The following is a 25793-nucleotide window of genomic DNA, read 5'->3' as shown; positions in this document are numbered from 1 at the left end:
CATGTACCTCAGAGAGATATCGGACAGCATGAGCTACTTATTTGGTTGCCATCACAATATTTATAACTGTATACCCAACATCTACTAAGTACTGTTTACTGACCTTGTGTGGACATTGCTACCTGCGGTGAGGAAGCTGCTGAATTCCTACTATCATGATCAGATTGCCCCGACCAATCTGGGTTACTGCTGTCAGTCGATTCCGGTGTGGTAGTCACCGAGTTGGAGAGTTTGGGACTCTGGAAAACCTTGGCATTAGGGTTCAGGGTGGTTGTTTTCTTTGGAGTAACCTGTATTCAAAACAACAGTGAAATAAAATGATATGATTATTCTTACAATAAGAGATTATTATTCTTAGCCTGTGAAATAATTACGAATATAGTACATTGATATATACTTTATTGTTATGATCACACTAATTTGCTATGCACCTGCTTTTGGGAAGAAGCTGAATTTATGCCAGTTTAAGTTAGTAGCAGAATACATCTGCAGACATGACAGGTTAACTAAATAAAATTAGTGCAAGGTACTTGCATGTTGCTTCAGAAGTAATATTCAGATGAGATTAAAGTGTGAGGTGTATATAATGGACCTCAAGTTACATCCATGCTGGACATTGAAATACCGGTACACAAAACTTGCGGGCTTTGGCAGCTCAGTGGGGCAGGTAACTTATAATTAAATGTATATGCTCGCCATTAGTTGCGTTCACATTGTCGGATGTACACCCAGCGAAACTTGGACGGCAGCTAAGAAATTATATTTTGCGCGAATGCGCAGTTGAAAAAGGTCACGGAAACACTGGAAGTGGTAGCCAATGTTTACGCCGACCAGAAGCATATGCTTGGTGGAAACGGGCCGCCGTAGTGCTTGGAGTAGGCTAGGTGCGGACACATAGTAGGAGTAGGGCAATTTTTATCGCTGTTAGCCTAAGTTTACGCTGGTTGTACCTCAAAATGTGAAAGCACTAGCAGCTCATTTAAGTATAACCATATGGTTTAACATATAGGCCTATCACTCAAACTGATAATTTTAAATGTTTCATTGATCAACACTAGGAAGTGCCTGGCAATATTCTAGGTCACTGGGTGACCTCAAATGTACATCACCCAGATGGCAATTAACAATGAATGCAGCATGAAGGAAAATTAATTTTTGACTGTCATCTTCACAGTTGCATATGTGTTTCTGAGCAAAAGTAAATTGCTCTGTATTTTCTTCTTTTACTATTGCTCTTCACTTTTAGTCTGTGACCCAAATATGTTTTCGAAGTGGGCTAAACTATTTCTGTGGGCGTATGAATGACCTACATTTTTAAAACCAGATTTTTTTTCACAATATCATTATGTCCATATTGTATTATGATTCCAGGTAAAACACTCACATCTAATTGTCTTCTGAACACTACATTTAAATATTTGGACATCATAACTGAATCTACTACTGGTAAATAAAACCAATGGAAAATAAATTCACGTGATTAATTTAGCATTTAGTAACTAATACTGCCACTGGACCAGACCAAAGGTAGGATTTACATGTAGGAATGCCAACTGATCTGTCACAGTAAACAAAACTATTTTTAAGCGCATGATATTTTTAGCGCTACAAATATTACAACTATCAAATTGTCAGGTGGTGCCTTAAGGGGTACTACACCCCTGTGATAAATTTGTGACTATTTTTGCATTTTTCTCAAAAAATAATAACACACTGGTAAAAAAAGTTATGTATATTATTGGGGCAAGGAAAGCAATTACTACACTGAAATTTCAGTGACGCAAGACAAGCGGTTCAGTATATATGATAGGAAATGAGGTACATCCTAGCGGTACCTCATTTCTTATCATAAATAACGAACCGCTTGTCTTGGGTCACTGAAATTCCAGTGTAGTAATTGGATTCCTTGCCCCTATAATATACATAACTTTTGTTACCACTGTGTTATTAGTTTTGAGAAAATGCAAAATAGACACAAATTTAACGAGGGGTGTAGTACCCCCTTAATCCAAACATCCAGCCAAAATAAGGATGGTATCTTAGTCTGTTGATTAATTTCAAATCATTCGTAATTCAATCATCATCTCAATTGTGTAAAATTTACAAATAAACTGACATGAGTAAAATGAGGTAAATGAAAACCTATTGGGAACGTGACCACTAACTGCAAGGAGAAACAATCTGGCTACACTCACAAGGAATGTCCTAGAATGTCAATGGTTTTCAATTTCAATGGATGCTTTTCAAATAATGTTATATAATGCAGACAGGTCATGACAGTCTATACTGGGTGTTTGAAAAATTAATGTTCTATGGGGTCGCTGCTTGAGTGAATTCATGGGCCATTCTTCAGGGCCCCTAGAAGTAAGTCTGATAAACACACAATTTAACATGCACTTTGTTAGGAAAATTTGTGTGCAAAAAATACAAAAGTTTCTATGATTTAACATGATATTAATATTTTTCATTGAAAAAAGTTGCAAAAGACCTAATTTACAGCACTCATTTTAATTATGAAATGTACACGTACAAATAACATGCTAAATGTGCAAATGCAATCTGAAGTTAACTTGTATGTATGTATGGTACCATTGTACCATCAAAAGATTTAATGAAAAGATATCCATGGATACAAATTACAATGTACTAAAAAATCATTGGAAAATAAGTCATGAATTTGCATACCGGTACTACAATTTTTGACCCTAGTTATTGAACAGTAAGAATATCATTTTAGGTCCATGACCCGAGACAGCCTCATCCCCCATTTTTTTTCCATCAAAATTGAGATTATGCAGATATGTTTTGTTTTTATGGTGTGAACATAAATGAAGTGATTTGTTGTTACCACAAAGTATGTACTATCCTATGGGGCATTGTTATAGGCCTACACGTTTCTGCTGCTCATATCAAAACCGTTGTAGCAATGCAACTCAAATTTTGGAAAACGTATTGTTTTAATGGTTGGCCTCCATCTAAGGTAGAAATCAGAACATGAAAAATCGGACCACGTCTCTTTAAGTATGAGCATATATAACCTAGATGTACTTTAGTTTTCGACAAGGTTCTTCAGTGGTCTGCCGATTTGGCGCCGTTTACAGCATACACACGGAAGTGGGGATCTGATTTGCTAATTGAACCATATTCGCCGATGGAGCTGCGTGGCATTGCGTGATCTAGTTCTTCTTACGCGATAATCAGGAACAGCTGTCGGACACCACTGAAGACTTTGCTGAATACATAGGCCTACCAATTAACTGTTGTCTAGTTTTTGAAATAATTAAGTCCAGTCAATGAGAGGCTTCACATTAAACTAGGCTTTTAGGTCATGTAGGTGCTTTAATTAATATGTCCTTCATTAGCTCTCCTACAAATTACTCCAATTTCCTTTCATGTTTCTCACCAAACAACAGGAATTATCATCAGACTGCGAACGAATATAGTAATCATAGGCCTTCAATATAGTCAATAACAATACCATGGCATAATAAGCCTTCAACAACTTGTTGAAGACAGGCCTATGATCATGGTAACATATTATTACCCTGTTTACACAGGGAAAATGTTATGATCCATTTCATAAGTCATAATCAATTAAATTTGTATTACAAGTGTAAACAGGTTGAGTAGTAATCAATCACAATTCAAACAGTTGTAGAATACAATGACAACTTGGGACATCATTCATTTGAAATGAATTTAAATAAGACATCATTAACTGAGCACTACTTTTCCCTAATGTAATTAAATGAACTTGTTGTTGAATATGTGTTTACTTTATAATATTCTGGCAAGTGACCCATGGCTGTTGCACTTCCAGCTATCACCAACCAACAAAATTCAAAATGCATATTCAGAATTGAATCCCAATGTAAACGCCCACTGTACAAATTATTTTATGCTAATTGACTTTGAACCCAATTTGAGTTGCTAACATCATTTGGCCCATGTATACATGTACATGGAATAATAAAATACAGATCTATGGACCTTGTTGCATACATTAAGAGCACATGTACATTGTATTACTGATACTGGTTGCTTCCTAGTGCTGTGCATGTGTAGTACTAGCACAGCAACATATTATGTTAAGATTCAGGTTGTCAAAGATCAACCAAATTAATTAAAATAACTCATTACCTGAGCAATGTTGGCAACAGTCATCAGGATACCTTGATACCAACAAGAACCTCTAGAAAATAGGCTAAAACTTGTAATACTGTTCCTCCTTGTAATACCACATCGATCACTCGCCCATGTGCTGCTATGTCAATATAAGGCGTTTCTAAACTATTTGGTGCATACACAAATGAATCACACCATTTAAAATACCCATGATTAGATTTGACATTTCCTTATCTCACTAAATATTTTTACATAATATAATCTGAATGAAAACACACCCACATTTCATATTAAAGTCTAATCCTAATCCTAAAGTTTTATTCTCTTATTTTAAAAACACTGTAACCACACTGTGTGAGCTAGTCTCCATGTGGCCTATAGTAACACAATTCAATAAAGCTGGAGTGGAATAACAATAGCTTGCAGTCAGTGACATGACCCATGTGTGATGTGGCCATGGACCTTCATTTCCCGCCAGATCCCCTCTATAATCAATAGGTTCATCTAACTTCCCCCAGATACTGATCAACCTTCCCCCATTTAGGTTCTGGAAGAATATTATTATTAGATATAGGACCTACTGATTTATATAAATATTCTATATTTTTCCACACTCAATAGTCAATACCACACTATTGATTTTTTACAAATTCAATCTTTACTATACAGAGTATGTTGTTATACTATGACAGGGCCGTGTTAAGCGGGGTGGCCGGGGATGCCATGGTCGCCCCAGCTTTTAAGAAATTGTTATGTTTTTCTTTATATCTTTATTTCAATTTGGGCATATATTTGTAATTTGGCCACCCCACATTTGTGATGGCCGCCCCACATTTTCAACCTTGATCAGCTCATAAACAGGCAAGAATTGTTCAGTTTTTGTTACTGTGCAAGTCAATCCAACTTACGCCCATGTCAATTCACAAAAGCGCGTATCCATCACGCAATACGCAAAGCGTAGTTCACGCCCAGCTGTGTCTATGCCATTCCACATCAATCCACAATTTTATGAGTCCCGCCTATAAGGCCCTTCGCACTTGATTATTAGTTTCCTGTTAAAGATTTTGAAAAAGGGACGAGGTGACTTTTAATTATTAATTATTAATTATCTTTTATTTTCTTTATTTAGTTTGAACTATTACAAGCAACTATTGACTCGTATTGACTAGAGCGGGCATTTAATTATTTCACAACAATATTTGATTTTATAAATAAGTGAAGGTGGGGTTGTACTCTTTATTCATTCATCATTATTGTTGATATTATTAAAGTCAGAAAATGGCAAGTAGAAGTAGTTGAAAGTTATTTTAAAGGAGAAAATTAGAAATAAAAATAAAATAATTAATTATTTTGAGATTTTCAATTTTGGACGCGGGCGGTAAACAGGAAACTAATAATCAAGTGCGAAGGGCCTAACAAGCTGATACCCAGGCATGTTGCAAGCGGGCACCGGGGCCCACTTTTTTTGCACTTTTTGCAGCCGCTCCTCCACTTTCCAGGATTTTGCAATCAGAAAGGAAATACAATAAAATACAACAAGTTTGTTGTTGTTGTTGTTGGTTTGTTTTAGGGTTTGTTTTGGGGTTTTTTGCCTTCTTTTTGCTTGGAGAGGGTATAACTTTGGAAACCCTTGGCATTGGGTTCAGGGAAGTTGTTTTCTTTTAAATTAGGCTAACCTGTATTCAAACAAACCAAAATAAAAAGTGATTATTTTTCTAAAAATATTCCAAAATTAAATAATGACTTGATTCATTATCATTATTATTATTATTATTATAAAATAGCGTTTTTATTATTATAAAATAGCGTTTTTATTATTATTATTATAAAATAGCGTTTTGTTTTTTTGTTTTTTTTTTTCTACTTCTCCTCTTTAATTTAATAATCTTGCCCATAAATATTATTATTATTATTATTTAATATTATTATAAAATAGAATTTTTGTTTTTTGGGTTTTTTTTCTACTTCTGCCTCTTTTAATTTAATAATCTTGCCCACATAAAATACATTCCCAACCAAAATATTTGGTTTCCAATATTGGTATAATTATTATACAACCACAGGCAGTGGACATACATGCAGGATTCGCTACTACGTGCAGTACACCATAGATATCAAGGTACATGTACATGTGTAAACGCACACTGCCTGCACAGCACACACAGACAGTACTATGTATAGTCAGTGATAAACAAGTCTGATGTAAAATTTTACAAGGTTTATATCCTATTCCTGCAGTGTGCTATACATATTCGTGCCCACAAAATACCTTGTTGGAAGTAGTAGCCGGAACTACTTTTGTATCCACCAAACTAGGGGGTCTTCTCTCTGATTAATTCATCACCCTAAGGGGTCAACTTTCAGCAGCATCAATGCTGATTGGCTAATGAATATTAAAAGGCTTATGCCATTTAAAGGTCAGGGGGCTACCATGTGGATGAATGACAGGATGGGCATATTCAGACCATAATTCAACACATTATTTTTTAACAACTGTACTTTTTTAAATAATGAAAATAAAATAAATAAATAAATAAACAAATCTACCTTCATTTAAAACCGATTTGCCCAGACCACAGACGTACCCAGACTGAATTCTGATGATCAACCATGGTAACTAACTTGTGCTTGTAGTCAAGAACCACCAATTTGTCCTTGATAAGACAAGATTACCACATCTATAAATCACGCACTGGTGATTTTACAATATCTTCGGAATCATTCAGTCTTCGATATATTGCATCACATACCAACCAGCCTGCAATCTGTTCAACCACTGTGCAGGTTAATATTACTTCCCATCAACACACCTGATGCCTTGGAGATTAATTTAATATCATTCACCTATCACATTATTACAAATCCCAATCGAATTGGATTCTCTGTGGCAGTTAAACTCCCATTTTCCTATGCTTCATGACCAACAATTATTATCACGACTCAATTCATTTATGAAACCCGACAAGCCTGTTGACAAATTGGAAGGTGCGATCCTCTCCTTTTTTCTCCCATCACTGACATAACCGCTTCTTTACGGAATAACTTCCTCTCCATAAAAGTCGAAGCCTTCTTTACACAAGAAAAAAGCTTAAGTTCATCTGTAAATGTGCCCGAAATAGCACTTAATATCACACCATAAAATGCCACGACGTACATGCATGTACCTAGAAAAAGCATAAAATGCTAGTATATTTACTTGGTTGCTGTTGAATGAGGCTTGAGACATTTATTTTGAAGATGTTATATAGCCAGATGTATTTCATGAAACATCTGGACATTATTTTCATCTATTGAAATATGAAATAGTGTTTTAAGGAATATTTCTATTTTGTGATCCTAGCATCCTCTTTTCATGAATTTTTTCAGTAGATATCCACACAAAAAAGCTCATTCCCAAAATTTCAGTTGATTCTGATTTTGAGTTTGCGAGTTATGCATGATTATGTTTATTACACTTCTCCATAAGTCCCCTTAATATCATATCATGTCAAAGTAGATGGTATGAAGATTTTCTTTTCTTTTTAAAATCTTTTTTTTTTTTGGCACTATTTTTTCTATTTTTTGACACGGATTTGTGGAACCTGTAGACTAGAACCTTCACAGTTAATTTTTTTCTTTAAAGTTTAAAAATTTACAATTTGTTATCTTTAGTGTGCATAAGTATAATTTGTGTTTACCTCATTCCTCTCATATAGTAAAAATGCACTAGAAATCCTATGCTTTTATATATATTCCATTTAAAATGCATTGATGAATTTTGTTGAGTGGATAGTAGATATCGCCTTATAAATTATTGTCAGTCATTGAAGTTCATTCCCTGAAACTTCCTAGTTCAAATATATACCAAGCTTGTACAGCTGTATCATTTCTTTCTGCCTTGGGAGATTCCTATCAAATTTTCACAGTTAAATTTTGAAAGAATCAACAGATTCTGAACAATCTGCTCTATAGACCTAGCATAGTTTAATTAGGGTAATCAAATTCGATTCCTGCAAATGACAATCTTTGCATGAATCGATTCCACAAAAAACCAAATAATAACCCTTATTTAGCGGTTACAAAGCACCGTCTAGTGGTTAGTACAACACTGCTTGTACTAGAAACCACTATTAACGTATTGTTTCTCTGTAAGCAGCACATCCGAGCTAAATAAACTCTTACCATTTAAATATCAAAAGTTAATTACAATTCCTTCTGGGTTGCAGGAGAACATCCAATCTAACATATATAGTACCTTGTTTCCAGAATTGTACAGGATGGAGATAACGAAATAGTGCGTGTCAGAGAAGAGAAATTCATTTCACGGGCACCTTTCATTTTACAAATCACCTTGAGTAGTTACTTTTGCTGCTATTCTTGATTTAAAATGCAAAGCTGAAAGGTTCGGCCCTAACGAGCGAGAATGACCTGTAGGCCTTTCTTCATTTCATTTTTTGTGGGGGGGGGGGTCTAAAACGTTTGACAAATAGCATCCCTGTGACAAATGACCTTCACATCCCCAGCTTTGTCTCCTACCCACCCCAAAAATGGGAGCCTTAGTAGAACATTTCAACACTAAAAACTTTGGGGGTTTTTGTGGAGTTCCTTCCTTTAGAAATTTGTAGGTAGCATACATTTTAATTTGAAAGGAAACTTTTTTGTTGATACAAAACAGGCCTCTAGAAACCCAGAGGATGTTTAAAGACATTCCCACAACCCAATGGGGTTTCTGACCTTGTATGTCTGGCTTTTGTACACATATGGTACAGTTGATCATGCCTTGCATTGGAATTATGTGCATATATCTGGTGTTTTCATCCTATTATTTAACATTCATAACATCGAGACTTAGGAATAAAATTAATGCAGTGGGGCAATATGAATGTTTCCTGTAAGAAAATCAAATATCAGTCCTAAGTCTCAACTATTAGCTCGTTGGCTGCAGTTTTAAAATGGCCATTTTGTGTGTGTGGCAATGGGGACTTTGCCTTTAAAATTAGGTTATATTGATCAAATGTCCCAATCATAGTGCATTGTAGGAATGCCTTTAAGCCTCCTCTGCTAGAAACCCAAAAGGAAGGAATACATCTTGACTGACTTGATAAAAAATTTTTTTTTTGATTGCCAGGGGCGAAAAGTATTTTCAGCGTATTGTATCAAAACTGCCCTCATGTCATGTGCACTTTTTGTTATTGACAAATAATTTTCACTGGCTAATTTGTGAAATTGGGGGGGGGTCAACCCAAAGCCCCCCGTGTAGACCAAGCCCAGTTTAGAATAGCTGTGTTCACATTGTCAGACGTAAGCCCGGCAGAACTTGGTCGGCGCAAGTTGCTAGGAGTAGCAATAGGTGCTGCCAGGAGTAGTGGCAATGTGAACGATGGTCAGTGTAGGTTCTGCCAGGGATACTTCTGAAAATTTACTCCTGACAACAGTCAAAAGTAACGAGGTAGGTGTAATCGTTACCAGGCGTATGTTGCAATGTGAACACTTCTATGCCTGGCACCCGATGTTAAGTTTGGCCTTTTTATGGTCAGGAGGTAAGAAATTTTCGTGTGGTTGAAAAAGGTCACAGAAACATCAGAAATAGTTGCCGATGTTTACACTGACCAGAAGTGAATGCTTGGTGGAATTGGTCAGCGCAGTGCTAGGAGTAGGATATGTGTGGCCACGAGGTAGCAGCAGTAGGGAAAATGTTGAATTTTTATCAATGTTAGCATAAGTTTACGCTGGGTGTAACTCAAAATGTAAACACCACAACTGTTCATTTTGTGAAATACATGCCACTGCAAGGAGCAACTTAAGAAAGTGGTTGTCACTAATCATAATCTTACCACTCAGCCCTAATCCTTATCTTATGGGGTGGCCAGCCACAGATATTTTTAAGCATCCCACTGGAGAGAAACAAATTGGCTGCTAGCTGCTTCAACTTCCAAGATGAATCTGGATCTTCGCTATCCCAATGAACCTCACACAATTGTGAATACTCCCACGCACAGCACACACCAAACATACTGAGCATAAGCATTCTAGAGCTCCTCCTTCAAATGGGCAATATTTTGGATGCAGTACTGCACTGCTACCACTTCACACCTTCTGTATTTTAACAGGTATTTTCCGTGGGGTTAATTTTTCATGCTATAACAATTCAAGTTCAAGTTCAAGTTTATTTGTTTTCATCTCAATTCACAATAAAATTATACAAATGGAAATTAAAGATAAGGAAAACATAATGATATAACTTATAGAAACGCAGTAAGAACATGAAAAGTGAAGAGATGTGGATGCCGCAAAAACGCAGAGCGTGAAACTTGTGGCACCCAATCTGAACAAGATGGAAATTTAACTTACGCTACAACAATTTAAAACAAACATGCATATTTTTGATTTCACAAATGAGAACTTTCTACATCCGAAACTTTTTGTTTTGCCGTCAAAATTACTGCACAGTGAAAATCAACCCTTTGACAGTACTGTACACTTTGGCATTTCCACTATGACCCACAAACTTAACCCAACTTCTCATAGTCGACTTATTGCCTGTTGAAGATGTTCTATTGAATGCCTTGCTGGACTTCATCTTCATCTCGGACAGACGCATCAAGCTAGAGAAGTACATTCTGTAGCTTTTTGGCTTTACACACAAATGCCAATTTAACAATCATCTTTATACCATTTATTAAGGTGTTAAGGGGGCACTGAACAGTAAGCGTCGCCATTGAAAATACATGCGCCGAGGGCCTAAAAGAACGAGCTATTGCCAAGTCCGTGCAATAGATGGGGTTATTTGAACTGTTTGGTGATGGAGCAACACTCTTTAAATTTAATATATCTTTTTTTGCACATAGATCGACAGTGTCAGTTTTTCACAAATTTCACTTTTTTTTTCAACCCGTATTTTGTAAGCGTTTCACCTCTCAAAATCGGGTTCTTGACGCATTGCATTGTGGGATATCTTACACATCACGAAACAAAATTCAAGTGATTTTTTTCGCATTCATGGGCAACAAGAACATGTCAGCTTTAACATAACACCCTACAATGATGTCATACGTACATTTTGGTGGAAATACGCACATATTTGGCCTAAATTTTGTGTTTTTAAGGTACTATACAGACGTTACACTTCCGGTCGCGGAAGGTTACTGTTCAGTGCCCCCTTTGAACATGATAATAAAATGTTCAAAACACCAGTGATAGTAGAAAAAAATAAATTCAAATAAATCATGAATTTTAGGCTCTACCTATGTAACAAAATAGTAGTTAATTGCATAGATTTCATCAACAGCTCATCTTTCAGCTCTCTAGCCCATTCAGAACTGACGTTATGACTGATACAACACCTTTATCTGGTTACCATAGCAACCATATCAAAAAACCAGCAAAAAATTGTTTTCAACTAAAAATTACGCAACTAAATGTAGCAACTTCAAATAATTTTAAAAATACAAATATGTGCTTTTTTTGCATATTCCCATGTTACAACCTTAATTTTTTTAAATCTTTATAATGAATATAAAAACAATGGAACAGCTTTATTACAAGTTGCTGATTAGAACAAACATAACAAGCTTGGTCACCAAGAGATCAAAGATAACCAATGAGTATTATTATTCACCATCAATTTTTCTCTTCTTTTCGAAATACATGGCTTCAAAATACACATGTGAACATTTTTTATTCCAATTTGCTGTTGTTTATCCTGTTTGTTTGCTTTTTGTTTTCGGCTTGTTTTCATTTAAATTTTAACTTCAAGCCCCAATTCTTATTTTGTAGCTTAACTGTATGAATGTAAATTATAATATTAGGGACCATTCACAAACACTTGTTGGGGGGCTGATGCAAAATAAGGGGCCCTTAAAAGTTTTGACCACAAAATTTCCCGGGAAAATTGAGTTTATATGCTTTTCTATGGGGTTGACCCATAATTGTCATATCAAAAAGGGGGGCCTGAAATTTTTGAGATCTGAAAAGGGGGCCCAAAAAACGAAAAAATTTCACAATGAAATTTTTTTGCATCAGGCCCCCCCAACAAGTGTTTGTGAACAGTCCCTTATGTTGTAGATGGGGTAATATGATCATATGGTTTTAACTTTTAAAAAATAATTATGTTAATATTCGAATGAGATCTGAAAAGGGGGCCCGAAAAAATTTCACAATGAAATTTTTTTGCATCAGGCCCCCCAACAAGTGTTTGTGAACGGTCCCTTATGTTGTAGATGGGGTAATATGATCATTTGGTTTTAACTTTTAAAAAATAATTATGTTAATATTCGAATGATATTCCCTTCTTTTTCATGGAGGTGATTGGTGAACATTCTGCGGGTTTATACTAGGGAAAGGGTAGCGGGTAATGCGGTTTCGTTTAGAGCGTTACCGATTAATGTGCTCAGTGGAAAAGATTGGTTCTGAGTGATGCGGTGTGGACACCGGCAACCGTAATCCACCTCTGGAGGTAGATCATGTGGTGCAACACCGGGTATTTTCCCTCAGTGGAACCACGTTCGGTGTGACGGTTAACGGGTGTACTGGTCCAAGTCAACCTTACAAGACACAGAATCCTTTACCAGGTTGAGCAACAGTGAAAATGTGGTGGTTGGCCATCAAATGGTTAATCGATTGGCTGGTGTTACACGGCAAGAAATGTGGGCCATTTTTGAAATATATCCTTTTCATTTATAAAATATACACCTTTTCCAATCAAAATATTTTCAAATTAAAATTTAACACAAAATGACTCTTTACCATATTATGTGGGATCACAAAATTGCAATCCAATACAGCAACTGATAAAGTAACATATGTCACTACATCAATTTTACAAGAACAGTCTTAACAGTTTGGATGTTATAATGCTGGGATGCCTCTCCATTTCACACTTATAAAATCCATATGGCAAGCCATGTCCACTTCAAATGTCTTGCGTAACATATCAATGCATTGCTTCAAACTGAAAATTTTTATACAGATCTGTCAAGGGACCCATGGGGGATACCGCGTTACCTTGACAACTACGACTGTCGTCACTCTTCTCAAACGGCGCTAGGATCAGGGGTATCATCCAAATTGCTCCCTTTTTACTCTAACTGTATGTCTAGCTTCTAAATTTATCCTGTCAAAGGAAAACTCTTATCATGTGTGGGATAATTTCAATTCATAATATTAAGCATGCATGCTCCCATTCTAAATTTAATTTTTACTTCACGTAATTTGTTTCTAAAATTAGAAAAATTTACCTTCTGACACGATTGATGATGGATGAGACCAACTTTATCCTCCGAAGTTATCATAAAACATGTAAATATTAGGACGCTTTAAACCAAAGTATTCTGTTTAAACTAACCCATATAAAATTAATGTTTTGGTTCTCCCCAGAGGATTTTCATGAATTGAAGAGGGAGGGAGTTTTCACAATTACAAATGTAAAATTTCATGGAAAGGAGGAGGTCCTTCTTTTTTTTTCAAATGTGAGATTCTGAGGGATTACATGTAACTCCATAGAATATATCACAAAAGACTATAGAGATTCAACTTATTTATATGTAGTAAGTTTTCGTAAAGCATTCCAAAAATAATTCTTTTGAAAAAATCTACAAACAAAAATCTGACTAATCCCAGAAACTGATGACTGAGACATCTAATTACACAATGTCCTATCTCTTGACTCTTGTTAAGGCTTTTATTAGGTTCATTTCAAAGAACAGAGGATAAATGATTCTGTAACAATAACATCATCTTACCTTGGTTCACATTTTTTAATTATCAAAAGCTGCCACTTTGAAATTGAGTCTTAAATTCAAAGCAGTTGTATAATGGATTAACGTGCATGCATGTACCTGTAATGTAAGCATGCTATGTTTAAGTGTACTTTCAATGTGTAACAATATTGCAGAATGGCAATGGCATTAATGAAATTTGCTATCAGCTACGCAATAGAATTGACCCACGTTTAAGGAAACCTTGAGCAATGCAGGAATAATGAACCTCGTGGCAAAGCCAGTTTACGTGCTGGCAGTGCTGACTGCTGCCACGGAATTGAAGCTAGCATCCTCCTACTTAAAAGACGTTTTGTGTGATGATGTTGGCTGGTGGTTGTGATTGTGTGTGACTATGACGTCATCTTGTGTTTACGTGGGAGTTGTTTGACCGGTAGACAACAGCTAGCAGAGGCAGGCTGGCAGACTGGATGCCTTCACAACAACAATGTAGAATTCCTCGCTAGCTGGCGAGATTCGGCTAACTTAGAGATTTGGAATTGATAGAGCATTGTTGATTACTTGATATTGACCCATGATATTTACTGATTAGAATGTTTTCCTCAATTAATTATTGATGTTGTGATAATGTTTTCCTTGACTTGCTAATCAATGTGGGCGATACTGTTGTGAATTAAAATGAATGGCGGAATTGGCGGTATGTTGTGATTGATGATGGTTTCTTTTGAAATGTCGTCACGAGTTGTTTTATGTTAAATTTACACCTGCATGAAAAAAATAAAAATTTGCAATTCTGAAATTTGCAATTTCAAACAAACTGATGTCAAGTCGCAACCACCATATGGAACTTTTTCATAATGCAATTAATTTTAACAATATTTGAATCTAAATAAAATGTTAATTACCATATTTTTCAATGAATTAACGTTCCGAAGAAGGCATACATTTACGGTCTTTGATCCGTCAACAAGGAAACATCTTTTTCAATGACAACATTGCAAAATTTAGAATTGTTGACGGGGATCTGGCATAGCCTTTTGTAGGAACACCTTACAAGGTATGGAAATGTCATCTCCTCTGAGGCATGGTGGAATAAATGGAAGTGAGCTTGGCATTTAGGAAATACATGTACTCGCTCAACTCACACCACGGCTGACATATCCATCTCTATCTAAGTCTACTAAGCTTAGTTAGGTAGAGAGTGGTTCATAAGATGGAACCATTCAGGAGTGCTCAGCAGTTACACAAGTTTTGCAGCCTGCTTGGGATAGTATCACCTGATTGATTCATTTGACCTTTCAAGGAGTTGCGTATTAAATGTAGAGAAAATCTTAATTTGGATCTATAACACTTAAGAATCAGATAGCAAAGTCTGCACAGTATTTGTTGTGGGATCTGAGAGCACATCAGACACACCAAATCACATTCTGAATATGGGGCATGTCCTTCTGTTATCCAATAATTTTGATTTTTTTTTTTTTTTTTGATATAAATTTAATGCAAATTTTATGGCAAATTATTAAAAATTTATATTTTTCCTTTAAAAGACCTAAAAATAACAGGGTAAAAAGTAACTATGTTGAAAAGTATTCAAATGATGATTTTACAAAATTTCATGCTACAAGTGCATGGTGCTGAAACAGGCCGCATACTGCAACACCCAAGCACTAATTACATGTAGGTCATAAGGCAAGTCAGTACACAGATTGGAAAAGAATTTAGTCAACAGTGAACAGTGAGCAGTAATTGGGAAGGGGCTAATTAGCTTGAATAAGCCACTAAATTAAATCAATATACTCCTGATTCTTGCCACATGTAGGCGTAAATCAGTTCCCAACATTTAGACACAACCAACAGATAATAATAGAGAGTACATGTTTTCGGCAGCGATGTCATTGACTCCACAAAGCATTATATAGATAGGTTTGATAGCAATATGATATAGTGATCAAAAGCATTATGTTTCAGCATTAACCTCTCTATTTCAAATTGCCTACTCTCTATGGATGGGGATGTGATTGAGAGCAGAGAGCTGAGCTAATGTAGGTAAATTGCTTCTTGGGTCATCATTATTGCTCAAGTAATATTTCACTTGTCAGTCAGTCAACCATAAAAAGGCATTTTTACAAATTGACCATATGGATGCTGGCTAATATGGAACAAGTAAGCTTGTCCATAGTTTTTTCTAACCTTTATAGTTTGATTCACACCTTTTGCCACCCTCAATTAGAACATATCCACTCATCGTAGGGATGGATAACTTCTTCGGTCAGTCCAACACTTGAATTTTTAACACATGATGAAGGAGTTGGTTTTACAGGTCACAGAGTCCCCTCCCTACATTGTAGTTTTCTTATCATTTCAACAGAACTCGCATGATCTCCATCAAATCGCTACTCTAGATCAAATAGACTATTCTCTTGACTGTGTCACAAATTTTTCATGAAGCAGAGTAGTGATTACTGATGACCAGTATTAGTTATGCATGAAAGTTTTATCCTTTCTTTGTAACCCATTGCATTTTGGGTTTTTTAACAGAATTTGACTACAAGTACTCCATCAAATCATGGATCTAGATTAAATGGACTTTCCTCTTGACAGTGTCACAATCTACCTGTGCGAGTGACCAGCATGATAGAATTAGAATTACAATCCAGGTCTCTATTACTCTATCCCTGTTCTTTGCCATGCAGAGGAACATCATAATGTTTAGTGCAGGGCATTACATTAGCGTTGACCCATCGCTGGTAATCGATCCTTCTCAAAGTCGAATTGATCAAATGTGACCGTCCACGGCGAATGAGCCGTAAATTCCTCCCCGGTCAATTTTGTTTTATTTCGTGTTTAAAAATAAACATCATAAACTTAAAAATGGTATATCATTTGACTTCAAACGATATCCAGAAGCGGGGTTATGGTTTGTTAAACTTTGCTCCTTCAACAAAATTATAGCTTTTACGTTTTTACATGTGTCTCTTTTTTCACATTGCTGGTAATATATATCAAACAGTCATAATTGGCGGTCATTTCAAATCATCCCCAAGTCAACAAGGTTTAAGAAAGTTCTCTCATTGTTAATTGTTGGTTATGCATACCTGTACAAAATACAATGCCTGGTAACCCACCACTTGAACAGGATTTAGCAAAAGCAAACAAAGACCAGAGCTATTAAAAGTTCTATAGCCGGCCATCTAAGGTAGAAGCTTATTATCCACTTCAACAATAGGATTATTGATTAGTTTTTGACTATCAAAATAAGACGATGTCGGGCCAGCTTAAGTTATCGATGAATACGACCTTCGTACACTTTTTACACCGTAACACAGAATACAATTTAGGGAATTTACGGCTCGTTTGTGCTGCCGGGTCACAAATTTCTAACATAAAAAAATTCTTGCAATGTTGCATGCATTATGCAACTGCAATTCAACCACAGATGGAAAAAACTTTGCAAACAAAGTTCATTGTTTCTGATCCAGTAATTGCAGTTTGTACTTACTTGTGTACGACTGTATGTTTCAGTAAACACTGTTGCCTTGGTCAACACTTGATTAGAAGTGACTGCAGTTCTGGCAACCAACGCTTGAGGGATTTATAGCACAAATCTTAGAGTTGCCAGTTGCAAGCTAACACTCTTTCTATAGACCACTTGGCATGTGACGTCATTGCCCGGCAGTATGCGCGCGCATTATGGCTATTTCCATTGTTCTTTGCCCTGCAGTGTGCGTCGCATCGTAGTCTGCTAAGGGCATGTGCATTTTAAATCGCCCGCCACATTTCATATAGTACAGGAAAGCCATTGAACAGTGTAGCGGCTCGTTCGAGCATATCGATAGACAAGTCCCTCGCCTTTGTTGATAAACAGTGATGTAAAGTGGTCTATAGACACTATATTTTTGGCTCCCGTTGTTTGGATAATTTGCTTGCTACCTTGGTTTAATTATTTGTTATAATTTGATTTATGCTTGCTACCTACTTGTCTAGATTCAATCATTTGCTGTATGTTTGCTATGCTGCTATAATTTTGAACTTTATATATTCCAATTGCATCTAAAAACTGTATGTAGCTGGGAGGAAAAGCCGACGATCATTTGAAAATATAGGTCTTTTGGGATAAAAAATGTAATGTATATATCTTTAATACGAAAAGTGCAATTTGATGTCTGATGTGCTCTCAGGCACCAGAAAAAATAATGTGCAAAGGTGGGTGACCGACCCCTTATGGAATTACTAAAAAAACACAATTTAATAAATGTTCATGGAAAAGAATCCTAATTAGAGAGTTGTCAGGAAATGCTATGCTGCTATGCATACTACGGTTTACTATCACAATCCCATTGTTTTTTTCCATTGTTGTAAATTCACTATAATTTTTAACTTTTTATATTCCAATTGCATGCACTAGCATGCAGACTTTTTTCATTTTATACAATACATTGATCAGGAAATTGGAACCAGACTAAGCATGTTTCGAGATTCCACTTACACCCCTGCCTTCAATGCATCGTACTATAAATAGGACAGTGAATAATAACCCCAAGTATCTGATGTGTCATGAATGTTGTCAAATATTCCGCTGCCTAAGTACAAGCAAACATTAGATCATATCCAACGCAAAATAAATGCAGATGTATATGAGACAAACATTAGACTCGTGTACAATCCTTGGGTGTGGAGATGTAAATTTTCTGTGCTATTTGGTTTGAAGCAGTTTGGATTCCTTGAAATGTGAAGTTATTTTTAATTACAGTGAAGTGAAGCCTACTCGATTGTGATATTTTAAGGGCAAGATAATACAGATTACATACCATTAAGATTTTCCTAATGTAGGGCTGCTAAGAAAATGCAATTGCATATTTGGCTCCAAATGCATTTTTTGACATTTTTGAAGAAATCTATAAAAAAATTGGGAAAAAAGTTACCAAAAAATTACAAGTTTGTATCCAAATGGGACCGATTTGTAACTTGTGTTCACTTCAAATTCTAATTAAGATAGACTTGTGTACAAAACCAATCTTCAATAGATTATGCAGTGAACACAAGTTACAAATCGGTCCCATTTGGATGCAAACTAGTAAATTTTTGGTAACCTTTTTCTGATTTTTTTTAAAAATCAACCACAAATGATTGCAATACTTCACTCTAGGTCTAGGTGGGGTTTTTTTTAATTCTTTTCCAATTTTTTTAATGATGGCAGCACTTGATGTTAGGGGCAGGAACTCTCCAAATCCACAAAATAAAAATGAAAAATTTTGTGTTTTTGGCAGGAAATCACAAATTTGTGGTTTTTTTGTAAAATCAGGGTGCGTTTTTTGGCCTCCAAAATCGCATATTCTTAGCTAATGGCCCGCTTGGGTTCCTTTACATACCTGAAATAGAGAGCCCCTTCCTCTGAAAATCCCAACATGAATTATGGGTCTGTGCCCTTATTTGCCATATTTGCTGGTGAGATTTAAGACACTTTTAGTTTGTGCCAAAATTCTAGGGCATCTTCATTGGTATGTAAACATAGATATTGCACAGCGAGACTCACACAACACATTTAAGTTTCCCCAAGTTTATTGCCTTAAGGCGATTTAATACCCTGATTTTCATCAGTACCCATCTTCTTTTTTTTGTTGCAAATTTATAAAGTATATAAATATGTTCATCATCTCATGTCCTGAACTTATAAAATATCTCTACATACAAAGTGGTTTTAAACCATTTTAGAAAATCATTTTAGCCCTATATATTTTTTTTGTTTACTGTATCCTGGTAACTGAGATGTGTGTTTCATAACAAACCATAATTTATTCTATTGAACATGTCCAAGTAGAATACATGAATAGAATACATTAAATCCTTTGTTATACTATCTATAGAAATATACTCACTGATTATAACACTGAATAAATTAAATAGGCCTAAATAATCTCTTCCACATAGACAATTTAATACTACACCATGTGTGTATCTTCTACAATATGTTGTTAGGAAAAGAGATTAAAAAAGGCTATAAGGTCATCAAAGGTCAGGTTATAGGTCAATTGGTTCAGGTCAAATCAGGCATCAATTTTGAATACATGTGATAGTCTGTGATATCATACATGTCATAATGAGGCATCAATTTTGATATTTTGTCTGTTACTGGATATATAATGGAAATGTGTGAGGTGGATATACTAAAATACCTTGGGATGTAAATGGTGAGTACAATTTAGATTGCCTAGTTGAGTTGGATTGGGCAAATAAATATAAAATAGTTACCAAAATCACAAAAATGAAGCTTACGGAAAACTACCTAATATAGTGGTATAGGTGACAAAAAAATACAATCTTTTTCAACATTGCTGTAGTGTGGTTGTGGTAACCTGTTACCTATGGCTTAAGTTTCAGTGACATAGTGTTGCAAGTTCAAAATACAAAATATAGCTCGACATTGAAAATAGAAGCATTTTAACCGGTTCGATTTTTGATAGTTGTGGAGCACCAAGTTCATGAAGTCATAAAAGAAATCAGGGACCACTTATTCCCATTTTACATATCAACATTATTTCCCTCATGTGTTAGCAACACATATCCAAAATTTTAACGAAATCCGTTGATAGTAAGCTTTCCCAAATGAAGTGAATCTAAATCATCAGTGATGTACCTCCTTTTGGCTTCTATCTTCAAAAGCATGTAAGCTACATTGATACCGATGCCACCAATAAAACGAGAAGATTTGCCCTTCATTTTGCATACCACTTTGTCCAATTTTTTTTGTAATTTCTTCACAAAATGCAAAAAATGCAAAAAAAAAATCAATGGGTGTAGTACCCCTTAACTAAACAATGACATAAGAAAGCTTGAGACTTAGCCGACTTACTTCACTACCTGAAACAATTTAAGGATGTTGCCCAATTGCCACAGCTCTACTTAAAACAGATGTACAACATAATTACAATGACACTCCCTACCTCTGTGCATCAGATGATCATCAATTTATCATCACAATTCACAAAGGCAATGTAAATAGGGAAATCTGTGCAATGCATGTCAATTACTACAGGTCTGTTCTAGTATCATCCAAAAATCACATCCCTCCTGGCTGATTAACTATTTGAGAAATGATAATGATATCACTTAGTTGATGATATCTTGGCTAGTCTCATAGATGATATCAAAAGCATACTCCCTCTCCTCCTCCCACTAAACAATGCTGCTGATAATACACATCCTTCAAGAGGGAATCCATGGAAACAAGCCACAAAGACACCCTCAAGTGTATCTAAATTTATGCTGCTGCCAGGCAGATGAACAAGTGGTAATGGATAATGAAAGACACGCTCCTATCATATGCAGCCAGCCAGCAGCCAGCCAGTCAAACAAGATAGTTTCATTTTTTTCTTCTCATTTCTTCCTACAAATGTACATTGTATACTGTGTACATCAACATAATCACATGAATGATAGACAATATACGGTAACCACTAGTTGAACACAACATTTCTACAATGTATGTTCTCATAGGGGTTGAGATCCATGAACTGAGGCTTTTGAGCATTAACAATGATCATTTCCATCACACTGCATTTATTATCATGATTATCGGCTTGGGAAAGGTGACAATTGTGTCCATTTTATCTGAAAATGACAATGATATGAATTATGATACGTAAATCAGTGCTGCCAGCTCAGTGCTAAACTGTAGAAGACATTTAAATGATAAAAAAGTGCAATTTGTAAAGTGTTCAGAAAATGTAGTTGTTTCATTCAGGAGTATACTGTATACATGACATGTAGATGTATACAGGTGTACAAATGGGTATCAGCTTTATTCAATGCCGGAAAGGTCGCCGAATTACTATGGAGGTGTGGCGATCCCCCGCAGCATGGAAGAGTCTGGCCCAGTCACTTTGAAAGAGAGATGGGCACTGTGAACATATGAACACAGGTTCATCCCCCATTACCTTTACATTGTATTCATGCTAAATGCCTGGGAGCCGTTTTAAATTTAGACAAATCGCTAAACGTGTAAACATAACAAACAAAATAGAAAAAAAAATTTGGGGCCAAAAAAAGCAAACTATTGGAGGTCCAAAACAAGTCAACAATGGTTGATAACGAAGACTAGAACCCTTTTAAAACAATTGAAATTATTTTTTTAAATGTGCACACTAAATAAATTTTAAAAGTGCACATTATATTTTTTCCAGACTGTGGTGCATTTTAATAGTTAACCAATTTTAATGAATGAAGACATTCAAGATGCATTTAATTTATCATAGGATATGACCATCACCATTAATTAAAATTATCAAACTATTAAAATGCACACAGTCCAGTAAAAATATGGTGTGCACTTTTCAAATTTAGTGTGCACTTTTTTTAAATAATTTCAAATGTATCAAAGGGTTCCAGACTTCCAGCCTTTGTTATCAACCATTTTTGACTTGTCCTCCTTGGTCCTCCAATAGTTTGCTTTTGTCAAAAATATTTCTTTATGTTTAATTTAATGGCCGATTTTTTTTACCGTTTAAACGTTTACTTGTTTAGCCCAAAAGAAATCAACAGCCTTACTCGAAATACTATCGAAAATCTTAAGGCAGTGTTGCATTCCAGGATATCAAAATACCACACGGTCACAAGTGGCAATTGATACTTATATATTTTATTCTTACCGGTAATTATCTTAATTAATCTAATTAATTAAGTCTCAATTTCTAATAATATTCCTTGAAATGTGTGTCAATTACAAATGCAAATTGCACATTTTAACACTGATGATGAATTTTGCCAAAAATGTCAAGTACCGTACATGTTGCATTCTGCTGACACACATGACAATACTCTTTCACAAAACAGAAGATAATGATTATTCGTTGAACATGCACTAATCATGTAGAATAGCATGTCATGATACGGTCTATATTCACTAACAGTAAGTACTACACACAACTGCAATTCTGGCATTCTGCATCTCAAATTAAAGTGCATGCATAACAACAGAAGAGCATGTGACAACTATGAGGAAACATTGGCTTACTGTGTCTTCTTTTAAACTGGCCAGCAGGCTCCACCAGCAATTACCATGATTATCATATTGTGCATGTAACCATGTGAATGTGTGCATGTAGTGCCATTCAGTATTAAATTGCACAATCAAAGCACACTTGGCTTACAACAACCTTACCATATGGTTGACATTGCCTAATGTAAATGAACACAATCATGATGATAAAAGGTAATAATGAATAAAATAATGCAGAAATAATGGCTTTATTTCAGCTCAATTTCACATTGTTTCAACAAGTGTAGTATACATGTACCTCATATAGATAAAGGCAAAAATATGGAGTAAAAAACAATCAAATACATAAGAAACTAGACCTCAAAAAACTTCATAACTTTAGAACCAAGTATGCTAGACCTTTTGTGTTTTCAGTAAATGATAGCCTATATGTTTAATGTAACAATTGTATAATACTAGCCGTAACTAGTGGGATACCCGCGCTTCGCGCGGGTCCCCGCTAGATGGGAGCGTTCACCATAACAGGAATAATTACTGAACAGGAATAATTACTGAACAGGTAGAATCATTGAAAAGGTACATTATATTTTTCTAAACCTGTCTCTTCTTACACTTTCTTTTTTAGTTTCTTTTGCTTAGCTTGTGATTTTCCGTTTCCATGTTATTTATTTATTTAACCTCGTTCCCATTATTTTCTAAATCTGTTCTTTCTTACATTTCCCTTTAGCTTCTTTGTTTATTTGCTGCTTGTGATTTCCTGTGTCCATGTTTTTTTATTTAATTCTGTTCTCATTATTTTGGCTTCTTTTTTCTTACATTTCCTGATTGGTTTCTTTCTTTCTTTGTTTCGTTCCCGTTTCATTTAGTTACTTTAACCCGTTGGCCTATTACTCGTACTTTCTTGTCCTCATTTTAATTTTACTTTTCTTTATAGTACCGCTTCATGTTGTTTATACAACAAACATCTTTTTCCCGTATTTATTACGTCCTCTCATAGCGTGTCTGCGGACGTGTTCACCCGTTATCATAATCCCGTGACCCGTCCACGTACCTTTTTGTCCTTTATTTTTCCACCTTTCCGTAGTATCATGTCCACTGGTCTCTGACTCGCAGTCGCGTGGCTCTGCGTCGTTTACGCGCCCATTGGCGTAGTGCGCATTACGCACGAGGCGCCAACGCGCTGCCGGCCAGCAACAGGTAGAATCATTGAAAAGGTACATTATATTTTTCTAAACCTGTCTCTTCTTACACTTTCTTTTTTAGTTTCTTTTGCTTAGCTTGTGATTTTCCGTTTCCATGTTATTTATTTATTTAACCTCGTTCCCATTATTTTCTAAATCTGTTCTTTCTTACATTTCCCTTTAGCTTCTTTGTTTATTTGCTGCTTGTGATTTCCCGTGTCCATGTTTTTTTATTTAATTCTGTTCTCATTATTTTGGCTTCTTTTTTTCTTACATTTCCTGATTGGTTTCTTTCTTTCTTTGTTTCGTTCCCGTTTCATTTAGTTACTTTAACCCGTTGGCCTATTACTCGTACTTTCTTGTCCTCATTTTAATTTTACTTTTCTTTATAGTACCGCTTCATACAACAAACATCTTTTTCCCGTATTTATTACGTCCTCTCATAGCGTGTCTGCGGACGTGTTCACCCGTTATCATAATCCCGTGACCCGTCCATGTACCTTTTTGTCCTTTATTTTTCCACCTTTCCGTATTATCATGTCCACTGGTCTCTGACTCGCAGTCGCGTGGCTCTCGCCGCTTCGCGCCCATTGGCGTAGTCGCGATTACGCCGAGGCGCCAACGCGCTGCCGCCAGCTGCAGTGACGCGTGGGCTGACAACCGATTTTCATAACAAAACCCCGTTTTACCCATATTTTCACTGTTTTTGCAGCCAATTCTTGACCGTTTTCAACCAAATAAAGTTTAAACATGTTCCCGTATATTCCTCGATCTCCCGTATGAATTTGGCGACATTTGGATCGAAACTGACGGAGCCTTTATAGGCATACATAGATACATAGATAGATACATACATACAACATTCCCCTATTTATAGTAAGATTGAATGGCGTTGAGGGTTGTATAAGAATATACTGCACGCGCCATGAATGATATTCAACGAGCCGGTACGGCGAGTTGAACATCATTCATGGCAAGTGCAGTATTATTCTGATCTCCACACCTCACAAAAGGAAGGTTCCCACTTGTTTGGGTGATAGTGCGATCATTCCGATTTCTTTTGACATCGGTGCAGTGTCATTCTGCACCCGTTCATATCTGTTTGATTGCCTTACTTTATGCTGTTAAAAATGATGTTCACCCAAATAAGTGGGAACCTTCCTTTTGTGAGGTGTGGAGATCAGATTTTGTCTAGGCTACATGGAGCATGGTTGAATAATTATAAAATAAGTGTTTGATTACTTTTTTTTTTTTAAATTCAATGGTATAACCAACGCCCTTGCTGCTTTTTGGCAAGGGGGAAGGAAAGAAGGAAGAAAGAAAAAGAAGAGAAAACTTTTTTTTCTCGGGTGCGGTTTTGAACCACTGACCCTTCGGTGCCAGACAGGTGCACAGGCCTACCTTGCCACCGGGGTGTAGCTTGCCCGGCCAAGCTTTCCGCCACCATATGACTGTTCGCATGATGATGCAATCACATCACGTGGGATACCCGCCTGTGCCTATGTTTTGTGAAGTGTGGTTTTTTGTTGTTTGGTACGATTAGGGTTAATATTCTTATTACCGGTGCCGCGCACATGTAATACAAATCTAATATGTACAATGCTCATTAGAAAGCGTCAGCGATATGGTACATATTTATGACTAAATCAAGTGCTGTAAGATTACAGGTTAGACATGTCACTAATGCCGCAGCGCATTTCCCAGAAAACAATCGTAGGTTTGCATATTATTTGTCATTGTCATTGTAAGGTTGGTCAGGTAGTACACTGATAATGTCCAGTCACTCCTCTAGGGCTT

General features: G+C 36.0%; 1 protein-coding gene across 1 annotated transcript in view; it reads right to left on the bottom strand.

Annotated features, from left to right (window-relative positions):
- The window catches only part of LOC140156025 (uncharacterized), a 70563-nt gene that overhangs the window by 39255 nt on the left and 5515 nt on the right, over positions 1-25793 (bottom strand). The window contains 1 exon segment of the mRNA XM_072179121.1: positions 104-290. Coding sequence (XP_072035222.1) covers positions 104-290 — 187 coding nt within the window.

This window comes from Amphiura filiformis, chromosome 6, assembly GCF_039555335.1.
Source record: "Amphiura filiformis chromosome 6, Afil_fr2py, whole genome shotgun sequence".
NCBI classification, from domain to species: Eukaryota; Metazoa; Echinodermata; class Ophiuroidea; order Amphilepidida; family Amphiuridae; genus Amphiura; species Amphiura filiformis.
This window is presented reverse-complemented; position numbering and strand designations above follow the sequence as displayed.